The sequence below is a fragment of the Trachypithecus francoisi genome, unplaced genomic scaffold (genome assembly GCF_009764315.1).
Source record: "Trachypithecus francoisi isolate TF-2019V2 unplaced genomic scaffold, Tfra_2.0 Lachesis_group20, whole genome shotgun sequence".
NCBI lineage: Eukaryota > Metazoa > Chordata > Mammalia > Primates > Cercopithecidae > Trachypithecus > Trachypithecus francoisi.
The window spans coordinates 70,033,721-70,057,297 of NW_022681466.1; the positions used below are offsets into that span (position 1 = coordinate 70,033,721).

At 45.8% G+C, this 23,577-nt stretch overlaps 2 protein-coding genes across 9 annotated transcripts in view; one reads left to right on the top strand and one right to left on the bottom strand.

Annotated features, from left to right (window-relative positions):
• The window catches only part of SRR (serine racemase), a 17,336-nt gene extending 10,560 nt beyond the window's left edge, over window positions 1–6,776 (bottom strand). Inside the window, exons 1-2 of one of the 4 annotated variants that reach the window (XM_033185131.1) lie at window positions 6,611–6,691; window positions 2,633–2,812 (exon numbers count right to left, since the gene is read on the bottom strand). In XM_033185131.1, the coding sequence (XP_033041022.1) occupies window positions 2,633–2,706 (74 nt within the window). In that variant the 5' untranslated portion in view covers window positions 2,707–2,812; window positions 6,611–6,691. Of the gene's footprint in view, window positions 1–2,632; window positions 2,813–6,610 lie in introns of those variants that run through there. The other 3 variants (XM_033185132.1, XM_033185133.1, XM_033185134.1) reach the window with 3 other exon arrangements.
• A 72-nt stretch (window positions 6,777–6,848) lies between these two features.
• Window positions 6,849–23,577, top strand: part of SMG6 (SMG6 nonsense mediated mRNA decay factor) — a 255,711-nt gene continuing 238,982 nt past the window's right edge. The window contains exons 1-7 of one of the 5 annotated variants that reach the window (XM_033185119.1): window positions 6,865–6,995; window positions 7,474–7,615; window positions 10,145–11,903; window positions 12,440–12,632; window positions 13,116–13,226; window positions 18,137–18,243; window positions 18,498–18,576. In XM_033185119.1, the coding sequence (XP_033041010.1) occupies window positions 10,150–11,903; window positions 12,440–12,632; window positions 13,116–13,226; window positions 18,137–18,243; window positions 18,498–18,576 (2,244 nt within the window). In that variant the 5' untranslated portion in view covers window positions 6,865–6,995; window positions 7,474–7,615; window positions 10,145–10,149. The other 4 variants (XM_033185120.1, XM_033185117.1, XM_033185121.1 and 1 more) reach the window with 4 other exon arrangements.

A 23,577-nucleotide genomic window follows, 5' to 3' on the forward strand; every position in this document is an offset into this window, starting at 1 on the left:
ACGTAAGCAAGACCCTGTCTCTTAAAAAAGAAAAAATCATAATTTTAAGTTTACATAGCTCAAATGAACATTTGGATTTCCTTTTGTTGTTGTTGGCTGTAAGAATGATGTAATGAATAGCCTTGTTGCAAGATTTTTGTGTACCTCCCTCAGTCCTTAGGGTAGATTTCACCAAATGGTATTTTGTATCAAAAGGCATGCACATTTCTAAGACATCTGATACCCACTGCCAAACTCATCTCCAGAAGGGTCCTATATTACATCGATTTGAACTCCCAACAACAATTTTAATGGCATGCTTATTTTCCTTCATTCTTTCTATATCATTTTTATGTCACTTTAATTATGTCTAGTAGTTGTTTTATTTTTGAGACAGAATCTCGCCCTGTCACCCAGGCTGGAGTGCAGTGGTGGGAACTTGGCTCACTGCAACCTCCGCCTCCCAGGTTCAAGCGATTCTTCTGCCTCAGCCTCCCAAGTCGCTGGGACTACTGGTGCCTGCCACCACACCCGGCTAATTTTTTGTATTTTTAGTAGATACGGGGTTTCACCGTGTTAGCCAGGATTGTCTCCATCTCCTGACTTCGTGATCCACCTGCCTCGGCCTCCCCAAGTGCTGGGATTACAGATGTGAGCCACTGTGCCCAGCCTGAACATTTTTTTCTGTATCTTGGCCACTTGTTCTTTTCTGAAAAAAAATTTTTTTTTTTCAGATAAGGTATCACTCTGTTGTCCAGTGGCTCAATTATGGCTCACTACAGGTTCAAACTCTTGAGCTCAAGTGATCTTCCCACCTCAGTCTCCCAAGTTCCTGGGACTATGACTGTGCACCACCATACCCGGGCTAATTTTTTAAACTTTTATTTTAGTTGAGAGGAAGTCTTGCTGTGTTGCCCAGGCTGGTCTCAAACCCCTGAGCTCAAGTGATTCTTCTGCCTTGGCCTCCCAAAGTGCTGGGATTACAGGCGTGAGGCACTGTGCCTGGCCTTCTTAATCTTTAACACACCATTTACTGACAGCATCCTTTTCCTCTGAAATGCTATATTTATAAAAAATTAAATTTCTATGAATGCTTGGGGCTATTGTATTTTGTTCCATTGGTCAGACTGCGAATTCTTTTTCCTATTATATACTGTATTAATAAATTCTCCCTTGATTACTCTTTCTAAAATTCATTGGCTTTTCTCACACATCAATTCTTCCAGGTGAACTAGAATTCCTTTGTAAAAGTTGCCAGAAATTCCATTGTAAAGATGTATAAATGAATTGGGGGCATTATTTATTTACTGAGATGGGGTCTCTATCATCCAGGCTGGAGTGCATTGGCATGATCTCAGCTCACTGCATCCTCTCCATCCCAGGCTCAAGCAATCCTCTCACCTTAGCCTCCCGAGTAGCTGGGACCACAGGTGCGTTGTGCCACCATGCCTGGCTAATTTCTATATTTCTTGTAGAGACAAGCTTTTGCCATGTTGCCCAGGCTAGTCTTGACCTTCTGAGCTTAAGTAAGTGATTCACCCACCTTGGCCTCCCAAAGTGCTGGGATTACAGGCATGAGCCACCGTGCCCAGACGACTCAGTATTTTTTAATGTCAATTATGCCCCCTCGGCTGGGCACAGTGGCAGGAAGGTTGCTTAAACCCAGGAGTTCAAGGCTGCTGTGAGTTATGATTGCACCACGGCAAAAGCAAGACCCTGTCTATTAAAAAACAAAACAAAACAAAACAAACGAGAGCAAAAAATAGTTGGCTGGGCGTGGTGGCTCATGCCTGTAATCCCAGCACTTTTGGAGGCCAAAGCGAATGGATTACCTGAGGTCAGGAGTTCGAGACCAGAATGACTAACATGGTGAAATCCCATCTCCATTAAAAAAACAAAAATTAGTGGGAGTGGTGGCATGTGCCTGTAGTCCCAGGTACTAGGGAAGCTGAGGCAGAAAAATCGCTTGAACCTGGAAGGCAAAGGTTGCAGTGAGCCGAGATTGTTCCACTGCACTCCAGCCTGGGCGACAAAGTGAGACTCTGTCTCAAAAAAACACAACAAAAAATTCCAAAAAACCATGCCAGGCCTGAAGAACTCAATATTTTTATGAATAAATGTCAATTATGCCCCCTTTTCAGGGTGCAGTGGCTCATACCTATAATCTCAGCACTTTAGGTGGCCAAGGCGGGTGGACTGAGCTCAGGAGTTCAAGACCAGCCTGGGCAACATGTTGAAACCTTCTCTCTACCATATATACAAAAATTAGCTGTGCACGTGGCAGGTGCCTGCAGTGGTGATTCTATGATAAACAGTATGGTACTTCCTCAAAAAATTGAACATTGAATCATCCTATGATCTAGCAACACCATTCCTACATGTAGACCCTATCTCTCAATAACAACAACAAACCCAAAATACAAAACACCCACTATCAAAAATAAGATATGTTTTGGAGGTTGTAAATAGTTAGTCCTCTTGGTTGCAAGTGATAGAACCTCAATCTTAGTAGGCACAAGGTGAAGGTGTTGAGATTTACTAGCTCATGGAATCCATGAAGAGTTGAACAAACCATGGTAATAGGAGGAATATGAGGCTTCAGGAACAACTGGAACCAAAGATTTGAGAGCTTCCCAGACTCTTAGTCTCTCACCTCTGCTGCTTTCTGCATGTCGGCTTCTTTTTCACTGCAGGCGAGTTGGTTCCATATGGAACCAACTGACACATGGCTGCTGACAGCTCGTATGTTTTACATTTTATGGCTTCCACACTGGAGGCAAATTTTCTTTCTCAGTTTCAGTTCAAAAAATTGTGGGTAAGGATTCTGGTCCATCTTGGCCCAGCACCAGTGGACAGGGTATGAGGTAATTTAAGACAACAGTATGCAATAGTCAGAAGTATTTACATAAACATGAAAAAGAAACAGAATGAGATCTGTAACACAGTATCAGTTAGGTACATTTAAAACACATACATACATAAAACAACATTACATATTACTGAAAGATACATGTATATTCAAAGACATATATGAAACACATTGGAGTGACTACCTAAGGAGGGAGAGAAAGAACATGAGTGGAAACTGGAATGAAGAGAAAAAAGATAAAATGAGAAAGGCCTTGTTAATGACAGTGTGGATAAATGAGTATGACTGGCTCAGTTCTCTGCACCTGAGGGGACAATAGCAAAATAAAGGAGTGATGGAGGAAAGAAAACAAAGAAAAGAAAAAGTTTTTTTGAGTGGGAGTAAGGGGCATTTTCCAGGTGAAAATAAAGGGGAGAATGCTAGGGAGATGATTCCATACATGTTCATTATAGGAACAGAAGAGACATATCTTGATAGTGGATTGAATGGGGGAGAGAGGTGTTAAGAATAAATCCTGGGCCAGGCATGGTGGCTCACACCTGTATTCCCAACACTTTGGAAGGTCAAGGTGGGAAGACTGCCAGAGGCTAGGAGTTTGAGACCAGCCTGGGTAACACAGGGAAACTCTGACTCTACAAATTATTATTATTATTATTTTGAGATGGAGTTTCACTCTTGTCACCCAGGCTGGAGTACAATGGCGCAATCAGGGCTCACTGCAACCTCTGCCTGCCGGATTCAAGCGATTCTCCTGCCTCAGCCTCCCAAGTAGCTGGGATTAAAGGCATGTACCACCACACCTGGCTAATGTTTTCTATTTAGTAGGGATGGGGTTTCACCATGTTGGTCGGGCTGGTCTCAAACTCCTGACCTCAGGTGATCCACCTGCCTCAGGCTCCCAAAGTGCTGGGATTACAGGTGTGAGCCATCACACCCGGCCAAATTTTTTTTTTTTTTGAGATGGAGTCTCACTCTGTTGCCAGGCTGGAGTGCAGTGGTGTGATCTTGGCTCACTGCAACCTCTGCTTAGGTTCAAGTGATTCTCCTGCCTCGATCTCCCGAGTAGCTGGGATTACAGGTGCCCACCACCATGTCCAGCTAGTTTTTGTATTTTTAGTAGAGATGGGGTTTCACCATGTTGGCCAGGCTGGTCTCGAACTCCTGACCTCCAGTGATCTGCCCACCTTGGCCTCCTACAGTGCTGGGATTACAGGTGTGAGGCACCGGCTTGAATAGCTTGAACCCGGGAGGTGGAGGTTGCAGTGAGCCGAGATCGCGCCACTGCATTCCATTCTGGGTGACAGAGCGAGACTCCACCTCGAAAAAGAAAAAGGGAATAGTAATAACTACTCTTAGCAGATCTTCGAGGTCCCAAGTAATGGCCCGTGGTGCTAGTCCAGGCCTAAAATTGTTGTTTTTTAAAAAAATTCCAAATGCTTAGAATTTTTTGCTTAATTTGTGGCTATTCATTTCTAATTTTATTACTTTGTGCTCAGTAAAAACGACCTGTAGAATTTTTACTTTTAGAAACTGAATTCAGGGCTGGGCGCGGTGGCTCATGCCTGTAATCCCAGCACTTTAGGAGGTTGAGGCGGGTGGATCACTTGAGGTCAAGAGTCCGAGACCAGCCTGGTCAACATGGTGAAACCCCATCTCTAATAAAAATACAAAAAATTAGCCGGGCATGGTGGTGGGTGCCTGTAATCCCAGCTACTCGGGAGGCTGAGGCAAGAGAATCCCCTGAAACCAGGAAGCAGGTTGAGGTGAGACAAGATTGTGCCACTGCACTCCAGCCTGGACAACAAGAGTGAAACTCCGTCTCAAACAACACAAAACAAAAAACAAAAAAACTCAGCACCTTTCATGGTTAATCAGACCTAAATATGGTTGTCTTTCTTTTCATTTCTTTTTACCTGGTATTTCATGAATCCTTTAAATCTGAGAATTCAAAAATTTCCACCAACTTAGTAAATTTTCTTCTACTATTTGATTATTGCTCTTCTGCAGTCAGCTCTATTATCCCCTTCTGGAACTCATATTTAATTATTAATTTTTTGTACCCCTTCTCCATGTCTCCCATCTTTGTCTCTCAGTTTTTATCTATTACCTTTTCCTTCTGAGTTCAGGTAAATTTTCTTGAACTGGTTTAACTTTTGGCATATCTAATCTGCAGTTCACTGACACTGTTGCATTACATTGGCAGTGCCATTTGTCCTAAGAAAGTTTTCTTGTTTTCCATTACTTTTCCATCTTAAAAAAAAAATCATGCGATGGCCTCTCAAATTTCAATGTGAAACAGATTATTTTTTTAGCACTTCTTCCTATTTCTCTCAAATCTGGTGGCAAAGGCTGTCATTTGCTCTGACCACTCAAATGATTCCTCTTCTGAACTGTTGGATCTTTTCACCCATCTACTGACTTTCTCCTTATGCTTAACTTTCTGGTGACAAAATGTCATGTAAAAGGAACTGAAGGAGTTCTGTCAGAGGTTGCTGCAATCCCTTCGGCTCAGACTAAGGAATGATTGGTAACTATTCTGTGATGGGTGTGTTCTAAAGGCCTGTGGGGCTGTGAAGGAGCAACAGGTGGAGGCAGGCAGCCTCGGGGAAGGGAGCTTCACCTCTGCACAATTCTCCAAAAAAAGGTTCAAGTACCAGTCTTCTGGTCTAGTTAAATTTTAAAGATGGGAAATTAAAAAGTCAACCTGAGATCCAGAGCAGTATTTTTTTCAAGAATCCATAGTGACACAAACTCCCAAATTGACTTTTTTTTTTTTTTTTTTTGAGGTGGAGTCTGGCTCTGTAGGAGACTCCGGGGCTGGAGCGCAGTGGCGCGATCTCGGATCACTGCAGCCTCCACCTCCCGGGTTCAAGCGATCCGCCCCTCTCAGCCTCCCGAGTCGCCGGGATTACAGGTCCCAAATCGACTTATATACCTCCTGATGTACTCCCTTCCACACGATTCCAACTATATCGTATGTATTTTTTAAACGTCAGGGGGCGGCCGGGCACAGCGGCTCAGGCCTGTCATCCCAGCACTTTGGGAGGCCGAGGCGGGTGGATCACCTGAGGTCAGGAGTTCGAGACCAGCCTAGTGAAACCCCGTGTCTACAAAAAGTACAAAAATTGGCTGGGCTTGGTGTCGTGCACCTGTAATCCCAGCTACTAGGGAGGCTGAGGCAGGAGAATCGCTTGAATCCAGGAGGCGGAGGTTGCAGTGAGCCGAGATCGCGCCACTGCACTTCAGCCTGGGGGACAGAGCGAGGCTCCATCTCAAAAAAGAAAAGAAAAAAGGTTTTGGGGATGAAAAAGGCTCTGGTAGGTACTTATCCACGGTGTCACGGAAGTAAACGGCAATTTACTTCCGTTCTCTGGGATTCAGTTTCCTAACCTTAGAGAGGCTGAGGCGGGAGAATCGCTTGAACCCGGGAGGCGGAGGCTGCAGTGAGCCGAGATCGCGCCAATGCCCTCCAGCCTGGGCGACAGAGCAAGACTCCGCCTTAAAAGAAAAAAAAAAAAAAAAGGGAATAGTAATAACTACTCTTAGCAGATCTTCAAGGTCCCAAGTAATGGCCCGCGGCGCTAGTCGGGGCCTGTGGCGGGCGAGCCTGGCCTAAGGTGTCCAGAGGAGCCCAGGCTGTGGGGTGTCTCTGTCAACCTGAGTCCCAGACTACTACCAGTGTCCTCAGTGATCACGACAACAGCAACGGCAGCCACCGCCGCAAACGCCCGCCCGGCCTGGTAAGGCCCAGCCTCGCCTCACCTCAGCTCCCCGCCGCCGCGCCTCCAGCTCCAGCCTTCGCGAGCCTCCCCGGCCGCACTTCTGCGCACGCGCAGCGCCCGCCCGCCCCGCCCAGGCCCGCGCTCCGGTCCCGCCCCTCTGTAATCGGCGTCGGGCGCTTTTCCTCCCAGCGCGGCCACCGTCGTTCGGCAAGGGAGGGCGGCAGGGGGCGGGGAAAGCCTGGGAGGTGGGCGAGCGCGCGCGCCGCCCGTCTGTGGTGGTTTCCTGGCTGCGCGCGGCGGTGGCGGAGTAGCTACGGCTGTAGCAGCAGCCGCGAAGATGGCGGAAGGGCTGGAGCGTGTGCGGATCTCCGCGTCGGAGCTGCGCGGGATCCTGGCTACTCTGGCCCCGCAGGCCGGGAGCAGAGGTGAGTTGCGCCGCCCAGCTCCTGGGCCGGGCCTGCCCGCCCCGCCTCCCTCTCCTCCTCCCCTGCCTCCTCCCAGCTCGGCCTGCGGCTCCGGAGCCCCCGCCCCTTCCCCCGGCAGTAGGCGCTGGGGCCGCGGCGGACCCTCTCTGCCTTGCCTCTCCCGCGGGTCAGTGCGGGGTCGGGCTCGGCCAGTCCTGGCCGGCTCCGGGAGAGCCTGGCCCGAATTCCTGCCTCCACCCTCTTTTTCGCCGCGAAGGTGACTGTTCCCCTTTGCCCCAGCCCTCTCAGACCCGCCCGCGGATTCCCAGGCGTCGGGAGACACGGAAAGGAGTGGGGTCTGGTGGAGGCCCCGGGCGTGTCGCTCTCCAGACCGCCCTCCGCGGGCCTGCCCCGGCCACCGCTTTAGCGTCGGAGAGAAGGATTTGGGGAGAAAGGTTGAACAGCCTGCGACTTCCTTGCTGAACTTTTCCCCCCCAAGACAGGCTTCCGAAAGCTGCGCCATTGAGGGATCCGGGACCTCTGACTACTCGGGTTTGGCCCTGGCATGTGTGGGAGCAGTTTTTATTAGAGAGAATGCTCAGTTTGCAAGTTAATTTCAAGTCTCCAGCCACGTCAGGAAAGTAAGAAAGATTCTAAGTATCTCACCTCCCCTGCGTTAGGCAATAGAGTTGTGTAGAATGCTAGCTGTGATAGGTGGCTTCTCTAGGTTTGCGGCCAGTCTGTGAAATTGGTTTTTGTTTATTAACAGAATTGGATGGTTAAGGCTGTTTTCTCTCCCTGCTCTAGAAAGTTGTAGGGAGAGCTCTCCCCATCCCTCCTCTCCCCCACCCCAAGTTACAGAATGCCGAGGGTGAGGTATTCTTGGGTTAAACTGCTTTATCTTCGTGGATACTTCATGAACCTGCCTTTTAAACTTCTGAAAATAGTGAAGCACTATCCTAAACCTGAGTCTCTTTTTTCAATAGTGAAGCACTATCCTAAACCTCAGTCTCTTTTTTTCCTGTTTTGTTACATCTACAAAAAGTAAATGTACGTGCTGGAGCATATGATGCCTATGGGCTTGTTTGCATTTATATTTAGAGAGCAATACTAGGATTAAAAACTTTTTTATTGTTATTATTATTTTTCGAGACGGCGCCTCGCTCTGTCGCCCAGGCTGGAGTACAGTGGTGCGATCTCAGCTCACTGCAACCTTCGCCTCCCGGGTTCACGCCGTTCTCCTGACAGCCTCCGAAATAGCTGGAACTACAGGCGCCCGCCACCACGCCCGGCTAATTTTTTGTATTTTTAGTAGAGACGGGGTTTCACCGTATTAGCCAGGATGGTCTTGATCTCCTGACCTTGTGATCCACCCGCCTCCTGACCTCGTGATCCACCCGCCTCCTGACCTCGTGATCCGCCTGTCTCGGCCTCCCAAAGTGCTGGGATTACAGGCGTGAGTCGCCGCGCCCGTCTATTGTTATTATTTTTTTGAGGTAGGATCTCACTCTTTTGTCCAGGCTGGAGTGCAGTGGAGGGATCTCAGCTCACTGTAGCCTCCACCTCCCGTGCTCAAGTGGTCCTCCCACCTTAGCCTTCCCAGTAGCTGGGATTACAGACCTGCACCACAACACCTGGCTATTTTTCGTATATTTTATAGAGACAGGGTTTTGCCATGTTGCCCACGCTGATCTTGAACTCCTGGCCTCAAGCAGCCCTCCCGCCTCAGCCTCCCAAAGTGCTGGAATTATAGGCATGAGCCACTGCACCTGGCCTATGCTTGGATTTTATATAGCATTCCATTTGTGTACTTGATAATATTCTCACGAATTCTGTCGCTTTTCCACTGAAATGTTTAGTGGTTACTTTTGACAATGGTAATAGATACTTAAAAAAAAAAAACAGATACTTGCTTGTTATACTTGTTATCTTGTTACACTTGCTGTTCAGTAAGTCCATGGAGCTCAGAGAGTGGTTTCTTTTTTTTTTTTTCTTTTTTTTTTTTTTTTGAGCTGGAGTCTCTCACTCTGTCCCCAGCCTGGAGTGCAGTGGCCTGATCTGGGCTCATTGCAAGCTCCGCCTCCCGGGTTCAGGCCATTCTCCTGTCTCAGCCTCCCGAGTAGCTGGGACTACAGGCACTCGCCACCATGCCCGGCTAATTTTTTGTGTTTTTAGTAGAGATGGGGTTTCACCGTGTTAGCCAGGATGGTCTCGATCTGCTGACCTCATGATCTCCCCACCTTAGCCTCCCAAAGTGCTGGGAATACAGGCGTGAGCTACCGCGCCCGGCCGAGATTGGTTTCTAAGGTCCTGTATTATTCTTAATTCTTGAGTTCCCAGTTCTTGGTATTTTGAGAGTATGTCACAATCTTTCCATCAGCATCCAGGGAAAGTTCCCTTATGGAACTTTTTTCTAATCATAATTCCATCATCACAGTAGCAGTTAAGTGTCAGTATTCTAGTACGATAGTCTGAGCAGTAGTTTGGTAACTCTGCGAGCTACTCTCAGTGAGTTGGTGAGGATGGGTGAAGTTGAAGAATGTGGAAGGAACTGCTTACTGTTTAATTTACCAGCAGGTATGTTATTTGGTAATTGATATCCTGAAGAAGAGAATTGTCCTGGTCAAGTTTAAAGACGAGAGTCGCATTTTTTTTCTCCAGAGATATCCAGGACTGATGATTGTTATAATACCCCCCTTTTTCTCCTTTTTTACTTTTTTCCCCTGCTGTTATGTTAGAAGAACTTAGCCACCCAGGAAAAAAGTTAAAGGCAGAAGAAAAAGCTGAGGTGGATTCATAGGCTCTATATGAAAAGGTTATAGAGATCTTTTGTTCTGACAATAATGAGGTAGTTTGGGGTCTTGGATTTCTGAATATGACTAGGGTAACACATAAGGAGATGGGTTTCCCCCATTTCCCTCACCCAAGTGTAGGTAGCACCAACACAATTAGGTCCTTAGCCTTGTGAATTGTTGAACAAGTGTTGTAAACTCAGAATTTCTGCTTCTACGGAAATGTCGTTCGTTACCTACCAATATTAGCATTTGGATGTGTAATTCTTGCTTGACTTTTTTTTGGTTACTTAACCAGAATGACAGTCTTTCCCCCTCCTTCCTTCTTTATTCTTATCTTCTACCTTTCCCTCCCAAACTCTCTCCCTGACATAACAGAAAACATGAAGGAATTAAAGGAGGCCAGGCCGCGCAAAGATAACAGACGTCCAGATCTGGAAATCTATAAGCCTGGCCTTTCTCGGCTAAGGAACAAGCCCAAAATCAAAGAACTCTCTGGGAATGAGGAATTCAAAGATGAAACTGTTAATGACCGAGATTCCTCTGCTGTTGAAAATGGTACTCAGCCCATTAAAGATGTCTGTAAGGAACTGAACAACCAACAACAGAATGGTCCTATAGACCCAGAAAATAATCGGGGACAAGAATCCTTTCCTAGGACTGGTGGACAAGAGGATCGTAGTCTAAAAATTATCAAAAGAGCAAAGAAACCAGACCTGCAGATCTATCAGCCTGGACGACGTTTGCAGACTGTTAGCAAAGAATCAGCCAGTCGGGTGGAGGAGGAAGAAATCCTCAACCAGGTAGAGCAACTGAGAGTAGAGGAAGATGAGTGTAGGGGAAATGCTGCGAAAGAGGAAGTTGTGAATAAACCAGACAGGGCTGAGACAGAAAAGAACCCAGGTGGTGACAGAGTAAGGGCTGCAAAGGGAGAAAAAGGAAAGAGGATTGAAAAAGGGGAGGGGATGAGGAAAACCAATGATGACCCGGCCCAGGGGAAGCCAGGTTCTGCAAAGCGCTACTCCCGGTCAGACAAACGAAGGAATCGCTACCGCACGTGCAGTACCAGCTCAGCTGGCAGCAACAACAGCGCTGAGGGAGCTGGCCTGACTGATAATGGATGTCGCCGCCGCCGACAGGATAGGACCAAGGAGAGGCCACGACTGAAGAAGCAAGTGTCTGTGTCCTCAACCGATTCCTTAGATGAGGACAGAATTGATGAGCCTGATGGATTAGGACCCAGGAGAAGTTCAGAAAGGAAGAAGCATTTGGAAAGAAACTGGTCTGGCCGTGGGGAGGGTGAGCAGAAAAGCAATGGTAAAGAAAATCGAGGCACTCTTCGTGTCACTTTTGATGCAGAAGCCATGAACAAAGAGTCTCCCATGGTGAAGTCAGCCAGGGATGATGTGGATAGAGGAAAGCCTGACAAAAGCTTGAGCAGTGGGGGCAAAGGCTCTGAGAAGCAGGAGTCCAGAAACCCGAAACAAGAACTTCGGGGTCGTGGGCGTGGCATTCTGATTCTGCCTGCGCATACCACCCTATCTGTCAATTCAGCAGGTTCTCCAGAGTCCGCACCTTTGGGGCCTCGGCTTTTGTTTGGATCTGGTGGTAAGGGACCTCGGAGTTGGGGCCGTGGAGGCACCACACGCCGGTTGTGGGACCCCAACAATCCTGATCAGAAACCTGCTCTGAAGACTCAGGCGCCCCAGCTGCATTTCTTGGACACCGATGATGAAGTCAGTCCTACGTCTTGGGGTGACTCACGCCAGGCTCAAGCATCTTACTATAAGTTTCAAAACTCTGACAACCCCTATTATTACCCCCGGACACCAGGCCCTGCCTCCCAGTATCCCTATACGGGCTATAACCCTCTGCAGTACCCAGTGGGTCCTACAAATGGTGTGTACCCAGGGCCTTACTACCCAGGCTACCCGACTCCGTCAGGACAGTATGTATGTAGCCCTCTACCTGCCAGCACCATGAGTCCCGAGGAGGTGGAGCAGCACATGAGGAACCTGCAGCAACAGGAGCTGCACAGGCTTCTCCGGGTGGCTGACAACCAGGAGCTGCAGCTCAGCAACCTGCTCTCCAGGGACCGCATCAGTCCGGAGGGCCTGGAGAAGATGGCGCAACTCAGGTATGATGTGTTCTATTCTGGCTGGAGGGAAATGGGGATCAGCTGGAGGTGTATAAATTCCTATGGCTGAGGAAGGTAGAAACTTTTTAGCTGAGCTTCTGGGTATTATCTCCTTTTCCCTTTGTAAGGGAAGGGCAGTTGGAAACAGAAGTTTTATTTTCTAGTCTTAGACATGATTATGCATCCTACTTTTTCTTTTAGAAAAAATTATCTTTAAGAGATCATGGAATCTTGAAATGTAAAAAGACTTTCTAGAATGCCAAGAAATGAACAGCGTATAGCTTGCAGTGAAGATCTTACTTCAGTTGTTAAATTTAGGTGAAGACATATGGGGAAAAACTATTTTCCTAGACACAAGTATCTTTAGAATGACATTCTGCTCTGCAGAGTGGAAACCAGAGAGAGTAGTATGCCTACCTGGTCACATTTTTGATTTCCTGCCAAGGGAGGTGGTTAATTTGCAGGAATCTCAAAACTTGGGTCTAGCTCTTTCTGTGGTGTATTTGGAGCTGGAAGTTGCATGTATTTTATTCCAGAGCTGAACTGCTGCAGCTATATGAGCGCTGTATTCTATTAGATATTGAATTCTCTGATAATCAGAATGTGGATCAGATCCTGTGGAAGAATGCTTTCTATCAGGTGATTGAGAAATTCAGGCAACTTGTCAAGGATCCGAATGTTGAGAACCCAGAACAGATTCGGAACAGACTTTTGGAGCTCTTGGATGAGGTAAACTGTCATCTTTTTGTCCTCAGGGTAAAGGCTTCAGCATTCTGTAGTTATGATGGATTTTTACTACCTGAAATACCGTCTTTTAGAACAGAATATTGACAAAAAACTATGCCCTTTTCTTGGGTTCTGAGCCTACTCTACTCCAGTTGCTTCCTTGGGACTGTAAATTACTGACAATTGGAGTTTTGAGGTTGAAAGCTTTCTGAATGCATTGGCCTAAAGGAGAGAGAATGAGAATGTGTATATATGTGTTTGTGTGGAGAGAGTGTGTGTGTGTTCATGTGTTCATATCTTTGAAGAAGGCTTAGACTGAATTTGTCCTGCGCTCAAATTGGTGGCCACTAAATATTGCGCATGCCTCCCTTTTCATAGGATGTCTGAACATTAGCAGAACTGTGAAAGGGTTGTCTGCCCCGGTTCTTGGTGGATAGGTTGGATCAGAGTAGGTTGATTCAGTAATTTCTTTTTTTCTTTTTATAGGGTAGTGACTTCTTTGATAGTTTGCTTCAGAAGCTGCAGGTTACTTACAAATTCAAACTGGAAGACTACATGGATGGTCTTGCCATTCGCAGCAAGCCATTACGCAAGACAGTAAGCTACCTTCTTTATTTATCTTAAATTTTCATTCATTTAGTAAGCATTTATCTAGTGTTAGTTATGTGCTAGACACTCTACTGGGTGTTGAGGATAAAAGAATGAAAGGTATAGTTCAGTGCAGGGCAGATAGATTAAACCAACAGTTGTAGTGTCATGTGTACTATGGTAGTGGCATATAGCAGTGCTCCCCAGCCTGCCTTCTTTCTTTCTTTCTTTTTTTTTTTTTTCCTTTTTTTGAGATGGAGTTTCATTCTTGTCACCCAGGCTGGAGTGCAGTGGTGTGATCTCGGCTCACTGCAAGCTCCGCCTCCTGGGTTTATGCCATTCTCCTGGCTCAGCCTCCCGAGTAGCTGGGACTACAGGCGCCTGCCACCTCACCTGGCTAGTTTTTTGTATTTTTTAGTAGAGACGGGGGGTTTCACCGTGTTAGCCAGGATGGTCTCGATCTTCTGACCTCGTGATCCGCCCGTCTCGGCCTCCCAAAGTGCTGGGATTACAGGCTTGAGCCACCGCGCCCGGCCTTTCTTTTTTTTTTTTTTTTTCCGTTTTTTGAGATGGAGTTTCATTCTCGTCACCCAGGCTGGAGTGCAGTGGTGTGATCTCGGCTCACTGCAACCTGCAACCTCTGCCTCCCAGGTTTAAGCAGTTCTCCTGTGTCAGTCTCCCGAGTAGCTGGGATTACAGGTGCCCACCGCCAAGCCTGGCTAATTTTTGTATGTTTTGTAGGACGAGGTTTCATCATGTTGCCCAGGCTGGTCTTGAACTTCTGACCTTTGGTGATCCACCCACCTCGGCCTCCCAAAGTGCTGAGATTGCAGGCATGAGCCCCTGGGCCTGGCCAGTCTCTGGCCTTTTTGGTGCTGGGGTCTGGTTTTGTGGAAGACAGTTTTTCCATGGACAGGGATGTAGGGGCATTAGATTCTCATAAAGAGTGCACAGCCTAGGTCCCTCACATGCTTAGTTCGCAGTAGGGTTTGCGCACCTGTGAGAACTAATACCACCGTTGATCTGACAGGAGGTAGGGTTCAGGTGGTGTGGCTGGTAGTCCAGGGGAGTGGCTGTAAAGGAAGAGATTGATTCAGATTTGGATATGTTTATGTGCTAGCCTGCCCACCGCTCAGACCAGAGACTGGTACCAGTCCACAGCCTGAGGGTTGTGGACCCCACTATAGAGTGTTGAAGGGCCATAAAGAGAAGTGAATCTAACTTACCCTGGTGGGGCCAAGGAAGGCTTCTTGGAGATTGTCAAGCTGAGTTTTGAAACATGACTAGGAGTTTGCAGGTGGGAGGAGCAGTTTAGATAGAGGGTCCAGCAAAAGAGAAACAGACATTGTTGGCAAAGTGCAGGAAGTTCAGTGTGCTGGTGTTTGTAGTGTGAAGGGGCTATTGCAGGTGGAAGAGCTAACGAAGGGGAAAGTGACTGGGTCGTAAGCTCTCATCTGCTGTGCCAAAGAGTTTGGACTTCATTCTGAAAGCTCCGCGGAACCATTAATTGCTTTTTTAGTAAATGGATAAGATAGGTTTGTTCTTACAACCGGTCACTTGGGCAGATTGGTGAGTTTGGGTGGGAGTTGGACGAGAGTGGAGATAGAGGAGTCAGGTTGTAGGTCTGAACTCAGATAGAGGTCATGGAGATGGGAAAGAGAAGACAGATTGGAAAGAAAAGAAATAGAATGGAAGTGTTGACTGATTTGGTATGAGGGATGGATGAGATTGGAGGCATGGAGAGTCTGAATCATCTCCCAGCTGGTAGTCCAGGGGAATGGCTGTAAAGCAAGAGACTGATTCAGGTTTGGATATGTTTAGGTGGAAGTGTGTGTGTTGCAGGACCTTGAACAAATGAATATTGTGGTCTCTCTGGAGGTCAGGAGAACGCTGGGCTGGTGTTATAGATTCATGAGTCATCATGATATAGGTGATGGTTGAAGCGAAAGTTGGGGTACTGGGAAGACTGGCAAGAGATGGGGGTTACATTTCAAGGTGGGGGTAGGTAAAATTGTCAAGTGCAGTGGAGCTGTCAAATGATAAGATTACTAAAAAGTGTCCATTGGATTGGATGAACTTATCAAGAGTTAATTTAGTTGGGGAGACTGGACGCCAGATTACAGTGAAGAGAGATAAAGCAGTAGAGACTGCGAGAGAGTAATATAGACCATTCTTTTAAGCATCTTGGCTGTGAAGGCAAGGAGGGAAGACAGCTGAAAGAACATAGGGTTCTAAGAGAAGATTTTTTTCTTCTTTGTTTTTCGTTTTTTTTTTTTCCCCTTCTGTACCATGCCTGGCCAGTTTTTGTTTTACGATAGGAAACTTGAGCATATTTAGGAAGAGGTTAGAGATTCATTACAGAAAGCAGTGTGATTTATGGAGCAGAGGCTTCCTCTTGCCTTTTTGCTCCTTATGATAAATTACTGCATACAAGCTTTCTTACTGATGGACAAATGTTTTTGGCTGGGCGCAGTGGCTCATTCCTTAATCCCAGCCCTTTGGGAGGCCAAGGCAGGCAGATCACCCGAGGTCAGGAGTTTGAGACAAGCCTGGCCCAACATGGCAAAACCCCATCTCTACTAAAAATTCAAAAATTAGCCAGGTGTGGTGGTGCATGCCTATAGTGCCAGCTACTCAGGAGGCTGAGACAGGGGAATCGCTTAAACCCAGGAGGCAGTGGTTGCAGTGAGCCAAGACTGCGTTATTGCACTCTAGCCTGGGCAACAAAGTGAGACTCTATCGCAAAAAAAAAAAAAAAAAAAAAAATGTTTATTGAGTTCCTCTTACATAGTTGGTGACATTTTAGGCAGAGGCAATTCAGTGCAGATTGAAAAAAATTTAAAACGTGCTCCTGTTTCTTGGAGTTTAGTGTTTGGTTGGGGGTGAGTGCAGACATTGGATGAGTAATTGCTGATGCAGTGACTTTCACCAAAGATGTTGGGGGTGTATACTGTAAAGGGTTAACCTAGTTTTAAAGAATCCTGGGAGACTGAGAAAATCATAGTTAAACTAAGACTGAAGGCCAAAAACATCAGCCAGGTGAAGGTGTGTGTGAAAATGCAAGGAGAGGACCATTCTAGGGAAAGAGGACAATATACTTAAAGGCCCTGCAGTGGAAAACAGCATGGTGTGTTAGGGGAACTCAGGAGTCTGTCTGACTGAGGTACAGAGAGTGACCGGGAACGTGGTGCTGATGAGGTAAGCAGAGGCTCAATTGTCCAGGACTTCATGCTGAGGATGAAGAGCCTTTGAAAGAATTTTTTTTTTTTTGGAGACCGAGTCTCTCTTTGTCGCCCAGGCTGGAGTGCAGGGGCGTGATCTTGGCTCACTGCAAGCTCCGCCTCCTGGGTTCAGCCATTTTCCTGCCTCAGCCTCCCAAGTAGCTGGGACTACAGGTGCCCGCCACTGCGCCCGGCTAATTTTTTGTATTTTTAGTAGAGTAGGGGTTTCACCGTGTTAGCCAGGATGGTCTTGATCTCCTTACCTCGTGATCCGCCCGCCTCGGCCTCCCAAAGTGCTGAGATTACAGGCGTGAGCCATTGCACCCGGCCAAAAGAATTTGTTTTGTTTTGTTTTTCTCTCTTACCAAGATGACAAAGTGGATGTAGTATGGAGGCATAATCAGTTCTCTCTGTGCTTTATCAGTTAAATATGGAGGATTCTTAACACCTTTGGGGATGTTCATTCATAGAATTTGTGGAATAGTTAGGACTTAGGGGGTATGTGATATGTAGTGATATGTAACTTTGCTGAGGTACAAATTTGAGTTATGTGCTAGGTAGGAGGTTAATGTGCAGTAGCTAGTTTGCTTAGTGAGTGTGCCTTCCTGAGGGGTCAGTATCTCCTTCTCAATGAAGCTTTGTTCTTTGTTCAGTGATACGTTAATTTCTTCCGTGTGCAGTGGAGTGGATTATATTGTGTGCTGTGAAGTGGTGTTCCTTAGGGAGATATTTTCGTGGGCACATGTCTTGGGATTGGTTTACTTTGTTTTCTGAGTGACAGATGCCAAGCCTATCAGTGAGAAAACATACAGTACTGCACGGTGTGGCATGTTGTTAATGTTTGATAAAACGATTACTTGTTTTAGGCGAAGATAATGTAATGCCGTGGTACAATTCTGTGATATTAACTGTTTGAAGAAAGACTGTAATGATAGCAAAAAAAGAATAAGGTGGCTGGGCGTGATGGCTCACGCCTGTAATCCCAGCACTTTGGGAGGCTGAGGCAGGCAGATCACTTGAGGCCAGGAGTTTGAGACAAGCCTGGGCAACATGGTGAAACCCTGTCTCTATTAAAAATACAAAAATTAGCTGGGCATGGTGGTGCATGCCTGTCATCCCAGTACTCAGGAGGCTGAGGCACAAGAATCACTTGGGCTCAGGAGGTGGAGGTTGCAGTGAGCCGAGATCGCGCCACTATACTCCAGCCTGGGCAACAGAGTGAGACTGTCTCAGAAATTATTAGGGGGAGAAAAAAGAACAGAGTAAACAATTGTCCTCATATTTGTATGTCTCTTTGTAGTTTATAAAATATTTTTACATGTATTTCCTCCAGCTACCCTATAGAGTAGTTATGTTTACATTCAGATGAAGAAACTGAGTCCCAGAGCATCTCAGAGACTTCCTGGAGATCAAACACTATTCCATAGAGTCAGGTCTCCTGACTACTGATACCGAAATGTTTTCTTTCATTTCATTTGCCTAGGACTCAAGAATCTCCCTTTCTCTTTCTCAGTAAATTTTGTATCACACTGCTGACTGTCTTTTTGGTAGTCAGGTTTAGGCTGAAAACTTTATACTTTGTGGAGGACTGCTAGTGCCTTACCAGTGCTACATTGTCATTTTCACCCCATCGCTATCCTTTGAGGGTTGAAGTTAGTGTTTCTTGGCTTGTCTACTAACTGATTGTTTTTCCTGAAGGTAAAGTATGCCTTGATCAGTGCCCAGCGATGTATGATATGCCAAGGAGATATTGCTAGGTACCGGGAGCAAGCCAATGATACCGCAAACTATGGGAAAGCTCGCAGGTACTTTTACCTCCACTTCATTATTTCTCTTCCCTGTGTGGCTCTAAGCTAAGCCTTACTAAGAGCACTAGGCCACTCAAGCTGCCTCCCTATGGGTTTTCTACAGGTGTCCCTTTTGGTCCCTGTAGTCATGCCTTACCTCTCCAGGGTTACATCTAACACTGTACTTTATGTCTTAAGTATTAGGGCTATCAGGATGAATTGGGAAAAAGCTAATCTGGAACTAGCATTTTCTTACTGTTTTTCTGTTCTAGTTGGTACCTGAAGGCCCAGCACATTGCTCCCAAGAATGGACGCCCCTATAACCAGTTGGCTTTGCTGGCAGTGTATACGGTAAGAAATCCTGTGGACAGGGGAAGTGCTTTACAGGAGGTATCTTACAATATGGAGTTTGATAATATCAGTTCCTGGCGCTTCATTTCATCTCATCACTGTAGCCCAAAGAATATCCCCTCAAACTCCTTTCATTACAATTGCTCTCAGAATTAAATTGTCAGGGATTCCTCACTGCACTTAACTCTGTAGTTTATCTATCCACTTACCACTGCACTTAAATTCCTAAGGGAATGCTTATGCTCCAGCTAAACACCATTCTTTGTTTCTGACCAGAGTTTCTGCTCTGAATTTTGTCTTGATTCTCTTCCCTTTCTGTTGAACTAGACAACTCATTCTGTAAGAAAAATAAGGCTTACTTCTCTCCTTAAAATTTGCACCTAGCTCTGAGTAGTCAGATCTTTGCTTCCTTTCCCCAGATCCTGTTACTTCTTTTAACGTTTTATCTAAGGTGCCTCTGTAGCAGAAGCACAGTGAGCACCAGATTGTACTTCTCTAGGTCTAATCATTGTGCTCTCAGTGTGTCTCTAATGGAGAAGCAGGCCTTGGGAGCTCAGAGGGCTCCTAGGGAGAAAGCTGAATTCAAGGGGGAAAGTGGGGACCAGTGGTAGGTACCAGAGGTTTGATCGTAAGAAGCAGATAAGATGCTCGTTTAGCAAGGAGAAAATTTTCTTTTCTTTTTTTTTTTTTTTTTTTTTAGAGAGGCAGGGTTTTCCTCTGTTACCCAGGCTGGAGTGTAGGTGATCCTCCTGCCTCCGCCTCCCGAGTAACTGGGACTACAGGCACATTCTACTGCACCCAGATAACAAAAAACATTTTTTTCTAGAGATAGGGTATCGCTTTGTCTCTACAGGCTGGCCTCGAACACCTGGGCCCAAGTGATCATCCAGCCTCAGCCTCCCAAGAAAATTCTTAATAATTGTGGGTTGAAATAGTTGATTAAGTAATGTGGTTTACTGAAATACTTCTTTCAGAATTTGTTGAATCTCTCTTTTCTGTTTTTACCTCTGTCTTATTCTCTGTGTTGGGTTTATGTGATTTTTTTTCCCGCCCCTCTTTGCAGTGTTATTTTTTCTTCCCCTTTTCTCTATATCCATCTTTTCCTCATTCCTTCATTGTTTATTGAACGAAATGTTAATTAGAAAATACAATTAACCATCACCTTTATCTAGTGTCAGAACATTGTCATCACCCCAAAGGAGGCCTCATACCTATGCTTTCCATCCCTGCATCCCCTCAGCCCCTGACAGCCACTCGTCTGATTTCTGTCTCTGTATCTGTACCTATTCTGGATGTCTCATGTAAATGGGATCATATAACGTATGACTTACTGCAGTTCTCTCATGATACACGATGTTGAGCATCTTTTCATATGCTTCCCATCTACATACCTTATTCAGTGAGGTGTTCAGATCATTTGCCCCACCCCCACTTTCTTGCCCATTTTTACAATGGAATTTTTTCCCTTATTTAAGAGTTCTTTGTATATTTTATTTACAAGTCCTTTATCAGGTATGTGTTTTGTGTCTGTTTTCTTCCAGACAGTGGCTTGTCTTTGCATTCTTCAGCAGTGTCTTTTGCAGAGCAGAAGTTTTCAATTTTAATGAAATCCATCTTGTCAGTTATTTCTTTCATGGGTTTTGCTTCTGGTGTTTTATTTAAGAAGTTGTCTTCAAACCCATGGCTAACTTAATGTTGTGTTACTTTCTAGGAGGTGTATAGTTTTATGTTTTACATTTAGGTCTGTAATACATTTTGAGTTAATTTTTGTGAAGTGTAAGGCTCATGTATAGACGTATTGATGCGGGTGGATATACAGTTGTTCTAGCACCATTTGTTGAAATGACTATCCTTAAGGCCGGGCGCGGTGGCTCACGCCTGTAATCCCAGCACTTTGGGAGGCCGAGACGGGCGGATCACGAGGTCAGGAGATCGAGACCATCCTGGCTAACACGGTGAAACCCCGTCTCTACTAAAAATACAAAAAAAACTGGCCAGGCGATGTCGCGAGCGCCTGTAGTCCCAGCTACTCGGGAGGCTGAGGCAGGAGAATGGCGTAAACCCGGGAGGCGGAGCTTGCAGTGAGCTGAGATCCGGCCACTGCACTCCAGCCCGGGCGACAGAGCGAGACTGTCTCAAAAAAAAAAAAAAAGAAATGACTATCCTTTCACCTTTGAATTGCCTTTGCTCCTTTGTCAAAGACCAGCTGACTATATTTGCATGAGTTTATTTCTGGCCTCTCTGTTCCCATTGATCTATTTGTTTGTTCTTTGCTTAGTACCACACTGTCTTGGTTCCTGTAACTTTATTTATGTCTTGAAGTACAGTAATGTCAGTCTTCCACCTTTGTTTTTCAGTATTGTATTGGCTATTCTGGATCTTTTGCCTTCCCATGTAAACTGGAGAATCATTTTGTTGATATCCACAAACCTAGTGCGTATTAAGTGATAACTCATTGTGGTTTCTTGCTGGATTCTCCTAGCAACTAATGATGTGCATCTTTTCATGTGCTGATTTGCTGTTGGGAGACACATCTGTTCACTTTCATTGCTCATTGAGAAAAATGTTTATTATATATGTATATATATATATGTAATAATAATAATAATAATTATTTTTTTGAGATGGAGCCTCGCTCTGTTGCCCAGGCCGGAGTGCAGTGCTGTAGTTGTCTCGACTTACTGTAACCTCCGCCTCCTGGGTTCAAGCTATTCTCCTGCCTCAGCCTCCAGGGTAGCTGGGATTACGGGTACATACCACCACCCCCTGCTATTTTTTTTTGTATATTTAGTAGAGATGGGGTTTCACCATGTTGGTCAGGCTAGTCTTGAACTCCTGACCTCAAGTGATCCACCTACCTCAGCCTCACACTGGAATTATATGCATGAGCCATCGCACCTGGCAATTTAAAAATTTTAATTGTAAAATACTCATAAAATTTATCCTCTTACCCATATATACGTGTGTGTATATATATTTAAGAGATAGGATCGCACTCTGTCACCTAGGCTGTAGTGCAGTGACACAATCATAGCTCACCGCAGTCTCGACCTCCTGGGTTCAGGTGATCCTCCTGCCTTAGCTTCCTGATTAGCTGAGACTACGGGCACACACCACCATACCCAGGTAATATTTTGATGTTTTGTATAGACAGGATCTCATTCCGTTGCCCAGGCAGGTCTTGGAACTCCTGACCTCAAGTGATCCTCTTACCTTGGCCTCCCAAACTGCTGAGATTATAGGCATGAGCCGTTGCTCCCAGTCACTTACTTTTTTTTTTTTTTTGAGGCAGGGTCTCACTTTGTCACCCAGGCTGGAATTTGGTGGCATGACCTCAGCTCACTGTAGCCTTGACCTCCCGGGTTCAAGCTATTCTCCTGCCTCAGCCCCCCAAGTAGCTGCAACTACAGGTGCCTGCCACCACACCTGGCTCATTTTTGTATTTTTTGTAGAGATGGGGTTTCACCATGTTATCCAAGCTGGTCTCGAACTCCTGAGCTCCTCAGTGATCTGCCCACCTCAGCCTCTCAGAGTGCTACGATATAGGTGTGAGCCACCAGCCCTGCCTATCTTACCCACTTTTTTTTTTTTTTTTTTTTTTTTTGGAGAGAGGGTCTCTGTCACCCAGGCTGGAGTGTAGTGGCCTGATCTTGGCTCACTTCAACCACCCCCTCCCAGGCTCAAGTGATCTTCCCACCCCAGCCTCCCGACCACAGGCACATGCCACCCCACTTGGCTAAATTTTTTGTGTTTATGGTAGAGATGGGTTTTCACTATGTTGCTCAGGGTGGTCTTGAACTCCTGACTTCAAGCTAGCCACCTGCCTCCGCCTCCCAAAGTGCTGGGATTATAGGCATGAGCCACCACTCCCGGGCTGTCTTGCTCTTTTTCTTTTTTTGAGATGGAGTCTCACTCTGTGGCCCAGGCTAGAGTGCAGTGGCGCGATCTTGGCTCACTGCCACCTCCACATCCCGGGTTCAAGTGATTCTCCTGTCTCAGCTTCCTAAGTAGCTGGGACCACAGGCTCATACCACCACGCCTGGCTAATTTTTGTATTTTCAATGGAGATGGGGTTTCGCCATGTTGGCCAGGCTGGTCTCGAACTCCAGACCTCAGGTGATCCACCCACCTTGGCCTCCAAAAGTGCTGGCATTACAGGCGTGAGACACCGTGCCCGGCCTGTCTTACCCATTTTTAGGTGTAGCTTCAGTAGCATTAAGTACATTCATTTTGTAGTGCAACCAGTCTCCAGAATGCTTTTCATTTTACAGAACTGAAACTGCGTATCTATTAAATAACATCTCCCCCTTCTCTCTTCCCATAACCTCTGCAACTACCCTTCTGCTTGCTGTTACTATGAATTTGGCTACTCTGGGTACCTCATGTAAGTGGAATTATGCAGTATTTGTTCTTTTGTGACTGGGTTATTTCACTTAGCTTAGGTCCTCAAGGTTCATCTATGTTGTAGCATGTGTCAGAATTTCCTCCTTTTGGAGGGTGAATTATATTTCGTTGTGTATATATACCACATTTTATATGTACATTCACTCATCGGTGGATACTTGTATTGCTTCCATCTGTTGGCTATTGTGAATAATGCCACAGTGAACATGGGTGTTCAAATAAAATCTCTTCAATACCCTGCTTCCAATTCTTCTGGATATGTACCCAGAAAACGAATTACTAGATCATTTGGTAATTCTCATTTTAGTTTTTTAGAACAACCATATTGTTTTCCATAGCAGCTACACCATTTTATATTCCAACCTACAGCACGCAAGGCTTCTGATTTCTCCACTTTCTTGCCAACACTTGTTACTTTCTGCTTTTCTGATAGTAGCCATTGTAATGGTGGTGAGGTGATATCACATTATGTTTTTAATTTGTTTCCCTAGTGATTAGCATTTTTTCATATGCACATTGGTCATTTGCATATCATATTTCAAGTCCTTTGTCCATTTAAAAATTGTTATTTTTTGTGTTGTGAAGATGTATGAGTTC